The sequence below is a fragment of the Psittacula echo genome (assembly GCF_963264785.1).
Source record: "Psittacula echo genome assembly, chromosome: 2".
In the NCBI taxonomy this organism is placed as follows: domain Eukaryota; kingdom Metazoa; phylum Chordata; class Aves; order Psittaciformes; family Psittacidae; genus Psittacula; species Psittacula echo.
In genome coordinates this window covers 144,374,152-144,394,291 of record NC_137737.1, presented here as the reverse complement: position 1 = coordinate 144,394,291, position 20,140 = coordinate 144,374,152, and the positions used below count along the sequence as shown (strand labels likewise).

At 37.5% G+C, this 20,140-nt stretch overlaps 1 protein-coding gene across 3 annotated transcripts in view; it reads left to right on the top strand.

Annotated features, from left to right (window-relative positions):
• The window catches only part of CSMD3 (CUB and Sushi multiple domains 3), a gene marked incomplete at both ends in the record, with an annotated part of 652,566 nt that overhangs the window by 499,487 nt on the left and 132,939 nt on the right, over positions 1–20,140 (top strand). For all 3 annotated transcript variants that reach the window (XM_080610435.1, XM_080610434.1, XM_080610433.1), the window contains one exon: positions 150–266. In XM_080610435.1, coding sequence (XP_080466561.1) covers positions 150–266 — 117 coding nt within the window. The remainder of the gene's footprint in view (positions 1–149; positions 267–20,140) is intronic.

Below are 20,140 nucleotides of genomic sequence, written 5' to 3'. Positions count from 1 at the left end.
AGTTGTGCATACCTAGTACTTCACAGGGTATACAAATTTAATCTAGTGTAGAAGTGTAATAAAATTTACTGTAATAGCATATGCCAACATATAGCTGTAAGCTGATTTTTTTCTTATGTTATTCAAAACTGATTATCTTCACTTTCTAGCACCCTGTGGAAGCCGGTCAACAGGCTCTGAAGGCACTGTATTATCACCAAACTACCCCAAGAATTATAGTGTTGGTCACAATTGTGTTTATTCTATCACTGTTCCTAAGGAATTTGGTAAGTAGATCTCGTCTCATTCATATCTTTTTGTTGCTTGGATACTTTCAGCAATTCTGGATGATTTGTATGATTGCTTTTATACTAAACATGCCGGTATGAAAAAGCTCCTTTAAACTGATATTTCTGTTTATACTTTTTGCCATTTTTTATAGTGCACTATTTTCTCAAAATTCTTATGTTTACCATTATTTTTTGAAATTACTGTTAATTTATTTTTATCTCATTATGGCAACCAACATGAAACACAGCATATTGCTGTGGTGCTAGCCAAATATACTAGTGGTACCAGTTAATGTTTCTTTTCACCCAAGATCATGTGCCAAGGTTCTTGAAAGTGTAGTGTAGCTCCAGTAAGTTCGCCTAAGCAGATGAAGGAACATTTGCCTTAACTGTTTGGTATTGCTCTCATAGTCCTTGGCTTCTCTGCATCCTGAGGCAATGGCATAGTCCTTCCTGAGGAATTAGAGCAGCATGCATCCGTCAGGTTTTTGTAGATTCCGAGGTCCTCCATCAAAACTTCACTCCCATCCTAACATGTTTTCTGATGGCTAAATGGATCTTTTAAAATGTCTTCTGTCCCATGTAAAGTTAGGGATTTTACAGCAGTGTTTTATCTCTCTGGATTTATGTATTATTTTATCTCACTTTATTGTTAAACAATGCCTATAATGACATGTCCGGATAGTTCGTTGTTCACTTTGACTTGTTTGTAAGTGGTATGCCACATACTGAATATTGTTTATTCTTTAAATATCCATGCTTCAGATTTATGCTTGGATAAGTAGGACTTTATTCTGACCCACTGCTCACATTTCAGCTTGTCAAATAACAGGTGCCTGGGGATGGGGATGGATATATATTAATCTTCCTTCATGTTGATTCTGCAAACAATTTACCCAAATTAAAGACAATGCTTGAACTGCTGTGTATCCATCTGCCATACTCATGATGACTGAACTCCCTTGACATCCAATTAATTTCTTCCTATGTATACCACAGAGATTCATAGACTACTACCAGACACATTTTTAAAAATATTGTCTCCTAAGCCACAGGAATCTGTATTTAGTCCTCTAGAACATTCAGAAAAGGTTAAACACTTTTGGACAATTCTTGATTTGTTTCTAGGTTTTACAAGCATATGCTTTTGACCTAGCTAATTTGTTTTAGATAAACTGGAAAAATTATGTCTTCCCATTTCCATCATATCTGGTGCTTTATGACACAGGTGTCAACATTTAAGGAATTAAAATTAACTACAGGAGAGGAATTAAAATGTTCATGCTCTGTGCTTCATATCTTTGATGTTCTGGATGTAAATGTAATTTTGGGATTTCTGGAAAGAAAGACAGAATTTCCAAAATAAGACATGAATATAAGAAAAAAAATCCCGCTATTCTGCGTAGTTGAATAAGTCAACAAATACTCACTTTCTTTACACACTGTGTTAAGAACAGTACTGAAGAATTCTGTTTGACCCCTTCATATTGCTTATACAAAGTTTAAAAAAAAAAAAAGAAGGAAAAAATGCTCATACAAAGAAAGAAGATCATGATTTAGATATTATTAACTGTCATACCAGGATTCAGTGATGTATTAGGGATATCATTGTCATAAAGTATCTCTCATCTCTCTCAAGCAATTTGTCTGTCCTACCTTTGGGTGGACCTTTACTCTCTTTCTTGTGTTTAAGCAGCATATTTTGATAGCTACAATAGGTAGCTGCAGAATATATCACGGAAGTATTTAATTCACTTTTTGTGAATACAGAACACAGGAATGCTTGTGTTGAAAGAGAAAGGTAAATATCATATCTGGTAAAGAGAAATGCTTGTGTGTTAAAAGAGGAAGGTAAAAAACAGTATAACATTCAAAAAGGAGATTAACATGACAAATTGGATAAGTCAAAACAAGTATTTCCATTTCAGCTGCTTTCAAAAGTTCAAATTTTAAAATATGAACATCTGTTTGAATTACACAATGATGGGTTTTGCACCTTTTTTTTTTTTTTTTTTGATAAGATATTAATATGGGTTTTTTTCTTACCCATACTATTTCTCTAATCTATCATTACTAAGATTATTATGCTAACAACCATTAAGAAAGTCAAAGTAGTACTGACAATCTACTCAACCTGCACTTGCTAGATTCAAGATAATTATTTATCTATCTGAAATATTAAATATTTGTGTAACGTGTGTGTTTTATCTAATAGCTTTCATCTCTATTTCGTCACAATTTATGCGAGTACAATTACAGAGAAGGATAGCCATAATTTTTTAATTCTGAGCTCTTTTTAAGATCAGTTTTAGAAATTATTCCCTGTAACTCCATTATTTTGGGTCCTGATAGAAGGAAGACATTGCATTGATAAAAAAGCCTTTCCTTGAAATGCTTGACAATCACTGACAAAATTATCTCAAAAAATGTTTGCCTTTGTGAATAAAGACACAGGATTTCATCTTGAATTCACCTACTAATGTGCATCATGACACAGAGAATGTGCACAACAAAGAGTTAACACAAGCTTTTTAGAGAATGGAGGGAACTCCAGCAAACCTGCTGACATGAGATAATTTAATGTAATATCCCTAGAGAAAACAGCAAAAAAATGCTTCCATAATCTTTCCTCTGGCTACAGCTTTCAGTGTGAAATATGGCATTAAAATACTTTGTGAATGGAACCTCTTCAGGAACTATTTTGGCATCCAGTACAGTAGACAAGATTTTATAATAGTGGACACTAAAAAAAAAAAAAAAAAAAAGCTAAATGAAATAGCGTATTCAGTATGTAGAAGAGAACTCATAGGCCTGCATTAGTTTTTGATGGGTTGAAAAGGAAAGCTATTTCATGTACAGCTTTTCAGGTTCTTAAGCCCCAAATTCTGTGGAAAAATCATTGCAGTGTGGACTTTTTTTCAATTTTTCATTATTCTGCCATGCAGAATCATAGTTGCAATATTTCATACCATGCCAGGTTTAAGCTAGAAGCTAAATGATGCACAAAAGTACACAGTATGCCACAAGCAAAACCTTCTGTAAACATGGAAGACTCATCTTCTTTGACACTCTCCCACTGATATTTTTAAATGGTGTAATGATTGTTCAGCAATGAAATCCAGCACTGTTCACAATTAAATTGTAGGTATTTAAGATTGCATTTTGTTTTCCTGTTGCACATGAATTAATTGTGTGTGCTCTGCTCTGCATACTCTGTTCTCTATATGTTAGTATTTTTAACAGTAAAATTAATACCATATCAACTTGCCTCGGAAATGGCTTATTTTTTAGAGCAAAAAGATGTAGCATAAGATATGTAAGACATAAGTGTGGTTTATGGGCTAGTCTATCAGAAAATTAAGTACAAATTCTAAGAGGCCATCAAAAATATTAAATTTAAATCAGAGCTTTTTTTTCTTACAAAGAAACTAAAAAACCATGTATGTCATTGAGAAAATGTCTAGTTTCCATGGAGACTGTGCATTTGCTATACATTTACAATAAGATATAATATTTACAAGCACTTTATTGACAAGGATGACATCCTGGGACAAGATTTCTTAAAATTTTGGCAATGAAGGCAGACCCTGTCTCCTAACTATAAACAGGGAAGTTAAAAGCCACTATTCTCTTTAATTCCTGAGCAACTGCTTTGTATTCACAGACACGTTTCTATCATAAAGATATATAATTTTAATCTTTTCCTTGTGTTTTTTCTTGAATTTCTGTGTTATGAGGTAGCCCTGAACTATTGTCAATAAGTGACAGAAGAAACAAACAGAGCCAATGAGCAGGGGTTTCGTGATGGTGGTATTTTATTATTATTATCATTATTATTATTAATAATAATATCCTTGAAAGGTAAAAAGTAATTTTTTGAAACTCTTGATACTTGTAAACTTTTATTCTGCCAATGTAGGCACAAACTGAGCAAACAATGTTGTCAACATGTGTTTTGTGTTAGACAGCTCATTGCATCTAGAATTGTTAGACAGCTTAAAAGCTGTGTCACTCTAGAGTTACTTCAGTGCTGCTTGATTTGATTTCAAACTCAGTTTACATTAAGAAAGAAAAGAAGCTGGCCAGGACAGATTATAAGTAGCAAGATTATAAGTAGCAGAATATGTCAAATGGTGACCCCATATCAAAAAGTAGTAAGAACCAAATTGTATTTATGATAATACGTAGCAGCCTTAAAGTAAAACATTTACTTTTCATAACTTGGATCCAGCAGCACTCTTGTGTCCATCTTACTTTCATTTAAGAAATTTGGCAGACATATATGGACTGACACATATATATATGTCCGGCTGAAAGTCTGGCTTTAATACTTTTATCCATGAACAATTTAACCAACAATTTGCTGAATAGGAGGTAGAGATGATAGAGGATGATCTGAAATACCAAAATGCTAACATAGACAGGTATCTTACTCTTTTTCCTACCCTCTTTTCCTACAAGCAACGACTTCTAAGTCAGTGTGACTGCAATGTCCAAATAATGATTACTTGTCAGCAATATTGAGTGAAACCACAAAGACTGCTCCAAATGCTTATATGCCCAGCTGTATAAAGTGTCAAAGACACTAATTTCAGGATAAAGGGACAATGATCCAGCTTGTGCTATGTATTTTATAAAAAGTAAGTCAGCCCACCTTTCCTTCCCGAAAAGAGAATGACTTCAAAGCCACATGAAGTGACCATTTGTGCATTTTGAAAAATACTTTTCTCTTTCCAGATAATTTAAAAACAAAACAAAACAAAATAAAACTGTATTTTTTTTAAGACAAAATCTTCAGCATTTTCTGTATGTGTTTACAAGAATTTGGCATAAAGACAGAAAAGCTGACTGTATCACAGGACACTTCATTTAAAAATTAAAATATTTTTAAAAAGGTGAATCACTTAATCCAGAAATTTAATGACATTCAATTTAGTTTAGCATGACAACTGGTTAGGAATATGGTACTTCAGTTTTTCTGGTATACTTTATCAGTTTTCTGAAGTACAGAGCGAACATCATGCAATACTGAGGATGTACATACAAATACTTCTTTTTAATAATAGGAAGAACTTTTTTGATGTGTGAGCAATATAAATAGATGATGGGAATTTCACACCCCCTTTTTTTCCTCTTGATATCCTTTCAGCTCTGTTGTCCTGTAGTAATTTTTCCTCTTAACACCATTTTTTTAAGGAAAGTTTTTCAATGGATCTTGTACTAGCAGATGAAAAGAGTAGAATGATATTTAGTAAATTCTTAAAAACATCTGTTGCCAGACTGGAAACTCTGATAAATGGTTGCATCTACTTTATGGACCATATTGATGTGTCTCCTGTTTACAGCTATCGAATGGCTGGAATATTTTTATTCTTTTCCTTCACAGGTTTTCTTCATATGCTTTTTGATAATTGATGTGAAAGAACTTTTCAGTGTTTCCTAATTGTTTTGGGTTTTGGGGTTTTTTTTGGTTTTGTTTTGTTTTGTTTTTTTTTTTTTTTTTTTTTTTTTGTAGGGAGATGTTTTTGTTTTGCCTACTAATGAAAAGAAAAAATAATTATTCAAGTATTAATTTCATCCACATGATTCAGCTGAAGTGATAATTTGTTTCAGATGAATGAACTGATGAATCACCCTACCTAAACAATAACATTTACTGATAGGATAATAAAAGATAATTATTATATTCGAAAGCTGTTGTACTTTTAATTAGTAACTCTAAATTAGCTGAGAGGTGATTGAAGAACCAAGCAGATTTTTCAAAGTGACTTTTACATTAAATCTAGACGCCTTGTTACTTAATAAAATGGCTTGAATTAAACCTGGCATCTTAATAAGATTTTTTACTTAATTGTAAATTTAGAAAAAAAATTGCAGGTGTTTTATTTCTTCTTCAGCTCAGAGACATAAAAATAAGCAACAGAAAAATCAGATCATTTACCATCTCTTTCTTTCTATAAAACTTGCTTAGACAGTCTGATGCTTTGAAAGTGTGATTCAGATTCATTTTCTAAAAGCAAATACGCAATTTTATAGGAAAGCAATGAAGCAGGACTAGAAAATGCTGCCTATGCTCAAAATTAACAAGATTTTCACATTTTGAGATTCTGCCACAGTTCAGAATATCTTTGTAGTAGCAGGGCAGTGGCCTTCTACACTTTGCTTCTTCTAATTTCTTCCTCTTATTTTTGTTCATAAAATGAATAAACAAAGTGACCACAGAGCATGAAGTGCATGCAGCTGGTCTCAGAATAATTTCTGAGCAGTAGCTTTTTCAGCATAAAATAAATGTCAGTAGTTATCATCTGTACAGCCTTGGATTTTTTTTTTTCTCTCCATCCTGTTCACACACCAACTGCAGGAGACAAAAAAAAAAACCAACTTAACCAGCTATAGGCTACAATTACTGAGTCTAAAGAGAAGTGTGCCACCTAATTGTGTTTTCTCTTTCAGAGTATCCTGACTGCTTGCATGTCATAATTATAACTAATTGTCTTTTCCTTAAAGAAGAGTCTGAGGAGAAGGAAATAAGTACATTTTAACTTTAGCATCTGAAGAAATGTTTTTGAACACAAGCAGACAGGAGACATTTTAAATTAATAGGAGTGTTGGATTATGAATATTATGCCTCAAAACCCAGGATCCTCAAGGTGATCTGAGATTATCAAAAAATGGAACAATGTGACAATACAGTGATAAGAATTTGTTAATACCTGGTACTAAGAAAAGAAAACTTTCCCCCCCCATCCACCCTTCATTATCTTCAAAGATTGTTGCACATTTACTTATTCTCATTGCTTTAATTCTCATGGCCAGTGCTCTTAATAAAGATTTAGAAATACGAACAGATATTTTAACTTAAACTGAACCAAAAGGTCAGAATATGTCTGTAGTATACTTCAGATAAATTTAATTTACAAAGATGAATGCCTAAATTAAATAAATACCATAATCTGACAGGCCTGTATAGTGAAAGATTTCTCTCTGAGTACTTACATGAAAATTCCTCCCATTCAACCATAACAATTTCACTGAGAAATTAAAAGCAAATTACCATAAAGTGTTTCTAAAACCATTGTAAAAAGTCCAACTTTCTCAGCCTGTCTTCATACGGGAGGTGCTTCAGCCCCCCGATCACGCTCATGGCCCTCCTCTGGACTTGTTCCAACAGTTCCATGTCCTTTTTATGTTGAGGACACCAAACTGCACACAATACTAGAACTGAGGTCTCACAAGAGCAGAGTAGAGGCGCAGGATCACCTTCTTTGACCTGCTGGTCACGCTCCTTTTGATGCAGCCCAGGTACAGCTCGCTTTCTGGGCTGCAAGAGCACATTGAAGCCTGCTCATGTTCATTTTCTCATCAATCAACACCTCCAAGTCCTTCTCCACAGGGCTGCTCTGAATCTCTTCTTTGCCCAACCTGTAGCTGTGCCTGGCATTGCTCCAACCCAGGTGTAGGACCTTGCACTTGGCATGGTTAAACTTCATCAGGTTGGCATCAGCCCACCTCACAAGCGTGTCGAGGTCCCTCTGGATGGCATCCCTTCCCTCCGGCGTATCAACCGACCCACACAGCTTGGTGTCATTGGCAAACTTGCTGAGGGCGCACTCAATCCCACTGTCCATGTCACTGACAAAGATGTTGAACAAGACCGGTCCCAACACCGATCCCTGAGGGACACCACTCGTTACTCGTTTCCACCCGGACATCGAGCCATTGACCACAACTCTTTGCATGCGGCCAGACAGCCAGATCTTTATCCACTGAGTGGTCCACCCATCAAATTGATGTCTCTCCAATTTAGAGACAAGGATGTCATGTGGGACAGTGTCGAACGCTTTCCACAAATCCAGATAGGTGACGTCATGTGCTCTGCCCCTGTCCATCAGTTCCTTAGCCTCATCATAGAAGGCCACCAAATTGGTCAGGCAGGATTTCCCCTTAGTGAAGCTATGCTGGCTACCACCAAGCACCTCCTTGTTTTTCATGTGCCTTAGCATGCCTTCCAGGAGAATCTGCTCCAAGATTTTGCCAGGCACGGAGTTGAGACTGACTTGTCTCTAGTTCCCTGGGTCATCCATTTTCCCCTTCTTGAAAATGGGGGTTATTTTTCCCTTTTTCCAGTTGTCGGGAACTTCACCTGACTGCCATGATTTTTCAAATATGATGGCCAGTGGCTTAGCAACTTCATTCGCCAGCTCCTTCAGGACCCTCGGCTGGATTTCATCAGGTCCCATGGACTTGTGTACATTTAGGTTTTTAAGATGGTCTCAAACCAGATCCTCTCCTACAGTAGACCTAGGGTCTTCATTCTCACAGTCCCTGCGTTCGCCTTCCAAGACTTGGGTGGTGCAGTCAGAGCCTTTGCCAGTGAAGACCGAGGCAAAGAAGTGATTAAGAACCTCAGCCTTCTCCAAATCCAAGGTGTCCAGTTCTCCCAATATCTTCCGGAGGGGGCCTACGTTGTCCCTAGTCTGTCTTTTACTCGCTACGTACCTATAGAATCCCTTCCTTGTATTTCTAACATCCCTAGCCAATTTGAATTCTAACTGGGCCTTAGCCTTCCTCACCTGGTCCCTAGCTTCCCAGACAACATCCCTGTATTTTTCCCAGGCTGCCTGTCCTTGCTTCCACCTTCTATAAGCCTCTTTTTTCCTTTGAATTTTCCTGAGCAGCTCCTTATCCGTCCAAGCAGGTCTCCTGGCCCTCCTGCTGCACTTCCTTCTAGTAGGGATGCAACACTCCTGAGCTTGTAGCAGGTGATCCTTGAATACCAACCAAGAGTCTTGGGCCCCTCTGCCCTCTAGGGCTATATCCCATGGAACCTTACTGAGCAGGTTCCTGAAGAGGCCAAAGTCTGCTCTGTTGAAGTCCAGGGCAGTGAGCTTGCTGCACGCTCTTCTCACTGTCCCAAGGATCTCGAATTCAACCATCTCATGAACGCTGCAGCCAAGGCTGCCCTGGAGCGTCACATTTCCAATGAGCCCTTCCCTGTTGGTGAGCACGAGGTCAAGCATGGCACCTCTCCTTGTTGGCTCCTCTATTACTTGCAGAAGGAAGTTGTCTTCCACACAATCGAGGAACCTCCTGGATTGCTTGTGCTGGGCTGTACCTTCACTCCAACAGATGTCAGGGTGGTTGAAGTCTCCCATGAGAACAAGGGCCTGTGAGCATGAGGCTGTTCCTATCTGCCTATAGAGCACTTCATCCACAGATTCCTCTTGATCAGGCAGTCTGTAACAGATCCCCACAGTAGTGTCTCCCATCGCTGTTCTCCATTTAACCCTGACCCACAAACACTCTGTCGACTGCTCACCTCTCCCCAGACAGAGTTCCATCTCTCCAGCCTATCCCTAACATAAATAGCAACTCCCCCTCCCCGCCTGCCAGGCCTGTCTTTTCTAAAGAGCCTGTAACCTTCCATTCCAACACTCCAGTCATAGGAGCCATCCCACCGTGTTTCTCTGATGCCTATTATATCATACCCCCGTAGATGTGCACACATCTCTAATTCCTCTTGTTTGTTCCCCATGCTGTGAGCATTTGTGTAGAGGCATCTGAGCCGAGCTCCAAATGAAGCCATCTCATTGGCTGGAGCAGCTGGAATATCTCTGCATCGCTCCGAGCATTTATTGTAGGTGCTGGCAACTGACTGGATGTGTTGGGATGAAACAATGCCCTCCTCCCCCAACACATCTAGTTTAAAGCATCCTTGACCAGTCTGGCAAGCCTCCTACCAAAACCCTCTTCCCCTTCTTTGTCAGACTAGCTCCACCAGGTCCCCATAGACCTGGGTTCCTAACTCGGGCCCCATGTTCAAGACACCCAAACCCCTGACTATGACACCACCCTTTTAACCATTTATTAACCTGGCCAATCCTCCTAGCTTTTTTAAGGTCCTCCCCTGTATCCTGGAGAATTGATGAAAAGACAATCTGAGCTCCAGAGCCCCTAACCACCTCTCCCAGGGCTCTGTAGTCCTTCTTTATGTTCTCCAGCCTACTTCTATCAACATCGCTAGCACCCTCATGGATCACTAGAAGTGGGTAATAGTCCATGGGACTCACTAGAGCAGGCAGCCTCTCTGCAACATCCCTGATCTGTGCCCCAGGTAGGCAACATACCTCCCTCGAGACCGGGTCAGGCCGACAGATGAGTACTTCTGTCCCTTTCAAAGTAGAGTCCCCTACCACTATGACCCGCTTCTTTTTCCTGGCAGCACCAGTAGTGATCTTCTTTACCAGTGCACCAGCCTGTTGTTTCTGATGCAAGTGCCCTTCCTTCTTTGCCCCTTGGAGGACAGCAAAGCCGTTCTGGGTGGGGACAACAGCTTTAGGAGGAAGCCCCTTGTTTTTAATTTTCCTCTTCCTCCTTTTTTTGTTGTTTTTTGTTGTTACTATTTCCCAGCTTCCTGGGTTGACAGCCTCCTCCTGTACCTCATGAGCTTCAGGGGACACTTGAGGCCCCTGCACAGTTTGGGCCTGGAGGAAGCATTCCTGCCTCCTCTCAGCTTCCCTGATATCTTGCAGCCTATTAACAGCATCCCGCAGCTCAGCCACCTGCTGCAAGAGAACCTCCACCAGGGAGCACCGAGTACAGCCCTGCCCATTGTGTACCTTTCCCTCATGAGACCAGTGCAGGCACTCTCTACACTCCGAGCTCTGTGCTGCAGCCTCCCCTCTCATCGGCTCTGTCTGGGTGCCTGAGCTGGCCACAGCCGGGGCAGCCAGAGCAGAGCTCCCAGACCGGGCCCTGGTCATATGGCGAGTACTCACCATATCATGTTCATAATTTATTTTTTAGTTATTTTGTGAACACTGTTCCTCCAAATATTATTGCATTAAAAAACCAAACTTAACCAAACTAAATAAAAACAAACTGCATAATTAAAAATGAGGGCTTATTCTAGACTTATCTTATTAAATCAAATTCTCTCTTTATTTTTCAAAATAAGGCCACGTAACTGTTAGACTCATGTTTCCTGGATCCTATTCAAAGTGTTCAATTTTTTACTTGGTGCATCTATAATCCAAGTTTACTCTGTTCCCTCAGAATGTATCTCACTGGAAACAAATAAGAAATTTTCTTGAAGGAGGCAAAGGAGTCTACCGCACTTTTCCTCAACCATGTCATCATGAATTCCTCATAGCTCCTTAAAATAAAATAGTATTAGAAACAAATACAACACTATTTGTTTCTGATATACAAAGATCATATATCAGCTATATATGTTGTATAATATACAACAAACAATCTTTACAGTGTTACTGTTTGCAAGTATAATCTTTATTAAATAATATATATTTTTTAAAGACACTAATTAAATGGCAAAGTTAGGTTCATTGCTTGTAACAGTTTAGGTAATATCCAATGTCTAGTAGAGAAAAAAGATCAAAGTGTGGTTGTATGTATTCTATGTAATAAATGTTAATGTATTCAATCAGGTATCTATTTTTAATGCTTGTAAATTACCAGTTACTAAGATCAAAGTCTTCTGGATTTTTTAATACCATTGAGACTATTAAGTCCGTCAGTAGTGTAGTCAAATACGGAATGATGTTATGCTATCTGCAACATATTTGACTGTAATGTGCATATAAAATGAGTTAAGTGGAGTATAAACATTTTTGATGCTGTTCTTTTTGATTGAGTCCATACCCCTTTCTGCTTAAAGAAAATAATATCATATGCTATGTATAATAGAATTGAAATAATTTCAGATTTCAAAACCTGATACCTTTAAAGAAATTCTTAAAAAAATATGCTTATACTTACCTACATTAAAAATCACTGTAAGTATTATCATAACTAAAGTCTGAGTGTATCAGTATTCATAACAAAATCGTGAAGTCTACAGACTTAGTCTGGTACATACTGATCAGAACTTAGACCTAAATAAATCAGAAATACACAGAGGGCAAAAAAACCCCAAACAATGAAATTAATGGACAGTGGAATAATTTGCCTAAATATATTCTGCAGTTCCCTCACTTAAAGTATTTACATCAAGACTTTCCACTACAAGTAGCTATAAATTATGAAGCCATACACCTCTACCATAAGAATCATAATACCAGGACAGAAAACAAGGGTCTGCCCAACACAGTGTCCTTTTAGCAGCAATAAACGTGGACATCAGGTATAACATATTCTTAGGACAGTGTTTTCTGGTGGTCCTCAGAAGTACTTTCTCAGGCTCCATTAATCTGTGACTGAAGGAGCTGCTTATCTACATTTATTTCTAATAGCCCCTCATGAGTTCTTCCATTGATTTACAAAACTGCTTTTTTATCCTATTTAGGTTTAGCATTTATGACATCCTGGAGCAAGCACTTCCACTCCTTACGCATGTATTATGTAAAGAAATGTTCCAGTTTTAAACGTGCTGTTCTTTTTTCTCTTGATGCTCTGCAATTCTTACATTTGAAAGGAGTGTAAAAATAATCCCCTTTTTCAATTTCTCCATACCTCTTACGATTTTATAAATTCCTATCATATTTGCCCCTTAATAATCTCCTTTGCAGAATGAAGAATTCAAATCTATTCGTGATGGAAAGGAGGTCATTGCACAATTCCTGTTGCTGTTTTTGCAGAGGGCAGGCCAAAATGTCTATTCCCTTTCACCTGTGATTTTCACATTTGTTTCATAATTGCTTGTTGTTGTATCCTTTCTCAGTAAGTGCTAATATTTTATTCCCTGTCATTACTGAGCTCCGAACTGATGTTTCACAGGAATTACCTGCTGTAACTTCAAGATCTCAGTCCTGGGTGGTTAATAGCTGATTCAAATCCCACTATTGTGAATATAAAGTGGGTTTATATTTTCCTAATGTGCAGTACTTTACAATAAATTTCACCTACTATTCTGTCACTACTTTTTCATTGCAATAATGTCTTTCAGTTAATTCTTGTTTTTACTTCTTGGACAGCCTAGTGCCATCATCATATTTTGTAACTGTTACTTAGATTTTTTAAAATAATTTAAGAATATATTGAAAATCACAATTCCTGGCACACATCCCTGCACAGCTCTGTGCATAAATACAATTATTTGTGCCTACTCTTGTTTTCCCAAATTTCCTAAACTTGTAAATGTTTTTCCTTTAAACAGCATTTGCTGAAATTCCTTGTTAACTGATTTTGGCAATTGTGAAAGGAGATTCCTTTTATAGTTAGCATATGCATCATTTCCTTAAGATAAAAAAAAATAAAACTCTAACTTGTGTCCTAAATGAAAGGCCATAGAATGTAAATAAATCTGTGGAAATAAAGGATAAAGGCTTTCTAATTGGTAACATATAGTGATTTCGGCCAATATAGTTGTAAAGTTAAACCCATGCTATATAAGGACTTGCTTAGTCATCTTGCAGGATCACTTAGCATGAGTAACAATAATTTATCTGGTATCATTAGTGTTCAAGGTCTCAAGCTCTGCTTACTGGGTTGGTAAAAGAAACACAGCATTTGCAAAGCAGATATGAAACACAAGTCTCTCATTCTTCTGCACTATATTCTGCATATAGTGATTATAGCATTAATCACTAATGGATATGGAAAGCATCAGCATAGATTTAAGCTCTGTGTGTTAGATACCAGAAAAATACCTAATTTAAAAACATTACTAGTGACCAAAGACTTACCTTTGTGGTTAAGGAAAACTATGTGTAGGACTGAAATAATAAAAGAAAAATGTCCTATCATAGAATCATAGAATAGTTAGGATTGTAAAGGACCTTAAGATCATTTAGTTCCAACCCCCCTGCCATGCGCAGGGACACATCCCATTAAACCATGTCACCCAAGGCTCCGTCCAGCCTGGCCTTAAACACCGCCAGGGATGGAGCATTCACAACTTCCTTGGGCAACCCATTCCAGTGCCTCACCACCCTCTCAGTAAAGAATTTGTTCCTTATATCCAATCTAAACTTCTCCTATTTAAGTTTGAACCCGTTACCCGTTGTCCTATCAATACAGTCCCTAACGAATAGTCCATCACCAGCAGCTCTATAGCCGCCCTTCAGATACTGGAAGGCTGCTATGAGGTCTCCACGCAGCCTTCTCTTCTCAAGGCTTAACAGTCCCAACTTTCTCAGCCTCTCTTCATACAGGAGGTGCTTCAGTCCCCCGATCACTCTCGTGGCCCTCCTCTGGACTTGTTCCAACAGTTCCATGTCCTTTTTATGTTGAGGACACCAGAACTGCAAGCAATACTCCAAGTGAGGTCTTCTGAGAGCAGAGTAGAGGGGCAGGATCACCTCCTTCGACCTGCTGGTCATGCTCCTTTGGATGCAGCTCAGGATACAGTTGGCTTTCTGAACTGTGAGCACACACTGCTGGCTCATGTTTATTTTCTCATCAACCAACACCTCCAAGTCCGTCTCCGCAGGGCTGCTCTGAATCTCTTCTCTGCCCAACCTTAACATCCCTAGCCAAGTTGAATTCTAACTGGGCCTTAGCCTTCCTCACCTGGTCCCTAGCTTCCCAGACAACATCTCTGTATTTTTCCCAGGCTGCCTGTCCTTGCTTCCACCTTCTATAAGCCTCTTTTTTCCTTTGAATTTTCCTGAGCAGCTCCTTATCCATCCAAGGAGGTCTCCTGGCCCTCCTGCTGCACTTCCTTCTAGTTGGGATGCAACACTCCTGAGCTTGTAGCAGGTGATCCTTGAATACCAACCAAGAGTCTTGGGCCCCTCTGCCCTCTAGGGCTATATCCCATGGAACCTTACTGAGCAGGTTCCTGAAGAGGCCAAAGTCTGCTCTGTTGAAGTCCAGGGCAGTGAGCTTGCTGCACGCTCTTCTCACTGTCCCAAGGATCTCGAATTCAACCATCTCATGAACGCTGCAGCCAAGGCTGCCCTGGAGCGTCACATTTCCAATGAGCCCTTCCCTGTTGGTGAGCACGAGGTCAAGCATGGCACCTCTCCTTGTTGGCTCCTCTATTACTTGCAGAAGGAAGTTGTCTTCCACACAATCGAGGAACCTCCTGGATTGCTTGTGCTGGGCTGTACCTTCACTCCAACAGATGTCAGGGTGGTTGAAGTCTCCCATGAGAACAAGGGCCTGTGAGCATGAGGCTGTTCCTATCTGCCTATAGAGCGCTTCATCCACAGATTCGTCTTGATCAGGCAGTCTGTAACAGATCCCCACAGTAGTGTCTCCCATCGCTGTTCTCCCTTTAACCCTGACCCCCAAACTCTCTGTCCACTGCTCACCTCTCCCCAGACAGAGTTCCATACTCTCCAGCCTATCCCTAACATAAATAGCAACTCCCCCTCCCCGCCTGCCAGGCCTGTCTTTTCTAAAGAGCCTGTAACCTTCCATTCCAACACTCCAGTCATAGGAGCCATCCCACCGTGTTTCTGTGACGCCTACTATATCATGCTCCCGTAGTCGTGCACACATCTCTAATTCCTCTTGTTTGTTCCCCATGCTGTGAGCGTTTGTGTAGAGGCATCTGAGCCGAGCTCCAAATGAAGCCATCTCATTGGCTGGAGCAGCTGGAATATCTCTGCATCGCTCCGAGCATTTATTGTAGGTGCTGGCAACTGACTGGATGTGTTGGGATGAAACAATGCCCCCCTCCCCTAACACATCTAGTTTAAACCATCCTTGACCAGTCTGGCAAGCCTCCTACCAAAACCACTCTTCCCCTTCTTTGTCAGACCAGCTTCACCAGCCCCCAGGAGACCCGGCCTCCTAAATTGAGTCCCATGTTCAAGACACCCAAACCCCTGACTATTTCACCACCCTTCTAACCATTTATTAAGCTGGTCCTATGCATAATGATACATGTGTTTTAGCAGGAGATTTTGAAAGAATGATGTGCTTACACATCAAAAAATATATACCTGCAGTAGGCTTTTTTGTGCAAATTTTCTTCAGATTAAATAAATTATAGATCACTTACTTCCACTCTAGTCAGTGTTCTGGGTCTTTTCACTCTCAATCTGTGAAATATAATTTGGTTATTGCTTATAGCCATCTATCTGTATTTGTTGACAAACTGTTCTGCTAGGGTTGTACTATAATTTCAACTTCCTTTCCTTGGTTTATATTTCAGTTATATTTTCACTCAAAACTTTGAGACTGACCTTCTTCCAATGAACAAGAAAAAAAAATAGTAAGTCTTAAGCAAATGCCACAGGAGGCCTTCTTCTTTTTAAATGCAGTGTCATGATCTGAGTGGAAAAAAGAAGTATTCAAAAGCTTGCCAGCATGCCACAGGTTTTAGAAAATATCTTCATCATATATGTAATAGTTTTGGGTTTTTTTTCCATTCAGTGTATATACTTGTATTCTGATTTGAAATTTATTTTTCATATGTATATCTATTTTTCTTTTGTACTTTTCTCCAGCTTTCACAAATTCTTTTTTTTTCCCCTCATTTGGCCTTATTATTATTCTGTCTGTTTTTCTAAGTGTTCTTTTTGTACCCGTATTTTATAGGAACTGAATGAAACTAAATGAAAGAACATGCATGTTAACACTGAATAGTCCAGCCTGTGATGTCTGATTTTTTTCTGATTCCTTATTCAGCAGACAATCTGTTTTCTGACTGGAAGTTTAGTCATTGTTCTCCATACTGAGCAGAACACACAAAAAGATAATATTTGTGAACTGTGTTTTCACTAACAGTTACTGTTTTACAGATTGTATGCCACAAGATTGGATAAAATTATATCCAACTTGTTTTTAAAGCAGCAGCTAAATGTGATCTGTATGTGATAAGAACATACATTAGCAGCACAATAAGACACAACTAAGCAAACATTAGTGAACCGTTTGTGAAGTTCTCTCGTTAGAAGCAGGGGTGCTTCTAGCCAGTTAATGCCCTAGAAACTTGTAACACGAACAGCTTGTCATAATTTAACACTTCTTGTCTTATGGATACTTACTTTGTATTGAACACCTTCTGTTAATTATAGTTGTTGAATCTCATTAATTGAAGGAAAACCTAATTTAATTTACTAGTATTTGAATGTGTCATTGATTTTTAGGTATTTTAAAGTACATTTTGCAATAGTCTTATTCTTTCATTTTCAAAAGTACACAAGAGAAAATATGGTATTATAAATGATATTAAAGATAAATTCTCTGTCAGTATATTATTGAATACTTTGATTTTTATATTGGATGAAAAAGCAACTTATGGTCTTCTAGGCCTCTGCCTTTTTTTTTTTTTTCACAACATATGTCCTTATTTCCTTCTTAAGAACAAAACAGTATACTCTGGAGGAAACGTTTTCTATTGCTGTACACATGACATGTTATCTCAGCTTGTGCACAGGTAAAAACACATTTGTTTATTTAACACACTTTTTTTTTTTTATTTAGTGGGATATAATTTAAGGTCTTCAGTTTATACTGAAGTATTTAAAAGATTGCTTTGTAAGGCAAAAAGAAAAATAAATTTGTGTCTGTAAGGTTCAAAATATTATGGATGAGGCTCATCTCAGCTTTCATCAGCCATCTAAAAGGTGAATATCTAGTTTACAATAGTTGTCTAGGTTTCACTCTAGTTAATGGATAAAGATAGGTCCCTCCAGAGCATGACTCATTCCTCTTCAAGAAAATATTCAAGAAAATAAGTCCCCACAAACTATATAAATTTTAAGTAGCTTAGACAAAATGAGATAAATTCGACATTTTAGGTATACAATCAATCCTCAGAGCTTTAAAAGTTTTCAAAATGGTAAGCTGCTGTCCATAGGGGTAGATAAGCCATTGTTACCTATTTAAACAAATAATAATAGATACTTGAATTTCAGTTTTGTCAAATTGAAACATACCTATTTACAGAAAAGGTGATATGGAGTGATGTTTCCTTCAGGGTTCTGTATTACATAACAGTTACAACATATTATTTTTTTTATTATTTTTGTAGATAGTATATACCGTAATTAATATAACAGCTTTAGCATCTTTTAAGTTCTTTCATATTTTCTGTTAATTTTTATATCTAATATTTTTGTATCGTTATATCAATTATATAGTTCCATTTGCTCAGTCACTCTTGTTAATAATTGTCTGCTGCAGGTAAGCAATTCCCTACCCTTACTCATGTCAGTAGGAATACCTCTTCTAGTGGTTTACACATACACCCGTCACTAGCCTTATTTTGACGTCTAGTCTGTAGTGCACTTATATATCAACCCCCAATTTTGTCAGTTAAAGTGATTTGATCCTTATTTGGACTGGCTAATAGTATTTTAATGAGTTTTCCAAGGGCAGATTGTACAGATTATACTGAATGCTCATGTTTATATTTTATCAGGTTTTGTTAATTTTGAAGCAGATATTTTTTGTCTTCAAATTACATTTGCCATGGATTGTTAGTAAGAAAATTATTTTCAAACAGTAAAAAATAAAGAGAGTGAATACATGCCAAATGTGCAGACAACAATAATCCACAGAAAACAGGAATAATGAACTGTTCTAAAAGTCAGAATTTCCCTTCTTGTGACAATCTCAGCTGATCATCAGATGCATTACAGTATTTCACAGATGATTTAATAAAAAAGAAGTATCCTGACACAAAAAGAGGATTCACTTGAACTTAAATTGATCATAAAGCAGTGGACTCAAAACCCCTTACCTGAGTATACTGCTGTTTTATATTAACTGCTTTCTGCTAGCAGCTGCTATTTGTCAGTACTTTGTCATGTCTCAGCCATACTAATCACCTTAAAACTCTTCATAACGTATTTTATTTCTAACATGATAACTTTTGGTTACCTTCTCAGATTTTATCTGTGTTTTATTAAGAAATACTCAACTGACAGTGAAAAAAAAGTTACCACAGGTGATCTGTGGAGCTTTCTCTTTTCAAAATGGCTGATTTCAAGTCACATATTTGTTCACTTTCTTGTGTTATGCTTTTAGAGAAGAAGGTGCTTCAGACAAAACTGGAGGCAACAGCAATCTTGAAATATGAAATGCAGAAGCAGACCTTTGAATTTCTCTCACTATACTGTATAATTGCTGTATAAATATTTTATGATAACCCATTACAACACAAATATAGCTTATTAATTCTGTTTTAATTTTCCAAGGATACAGCTCTTGATAATAGTTACATGTGATTGTTAAGTTACACTTCAGCACTTGCCTGAATTTTCCGTATACAGTTTGCAACTTAATTCAAAATGGGAAATAGCATTGGAAGTCCCAAGGACCTTTACTTGGCTGAATAGCAAAATCAGATTCATTGTGTATGAAAATTAAATTTAATAAAAGTGCAAATGTGATAAAAAAATTTACTTGGATTAACTTTGTTAGTTATCTTTAGCAACACCAAAGAGAAGATTTGACTGCTGCTAAATATTATTGAAATTAAATATTATTAAAAATAAGCAGATCTAGTAAAAAAAAAAATTCAATGTTTAATTTGAAGAAAAAATGCTGGATGTAATTTGGCATCTTATGGTTCCTCCTAAATTAGGACAAAAAAATATTCAGAAGTGTATCAATTTTAAAATTACTTTTGTTTGAAATTTTAGTAAGTATAAAAAGGTTTTCTTTAAAAAGTAATTTCTTTTCTTCTTGAAAAGAGAGTATGACAAGATCCTTAGTTAGCCAGGTGGAACTGCCTTTTTTTTTTTTTAAGTCAGTCAAAAAAAAAGGGCAATTTGAAGGCATTACATTTTTAATAGAATATTTTTAATGCTTTAAGGATGTATGAATTGGAGGAATTGTAAGTGCCTAGCTTCATCCTTTGTAACAAAATATACCAGATAAAGATATTATAGAACATATGGTGAATAAATACAGTCTAGTAGCAACGCATTAGACTATTTATCCCCAAATGTCTAACCTGGATAATGAACTAGAACTGGTTCTGTTACTCTTTATAGCTGTTCTAGTACTTA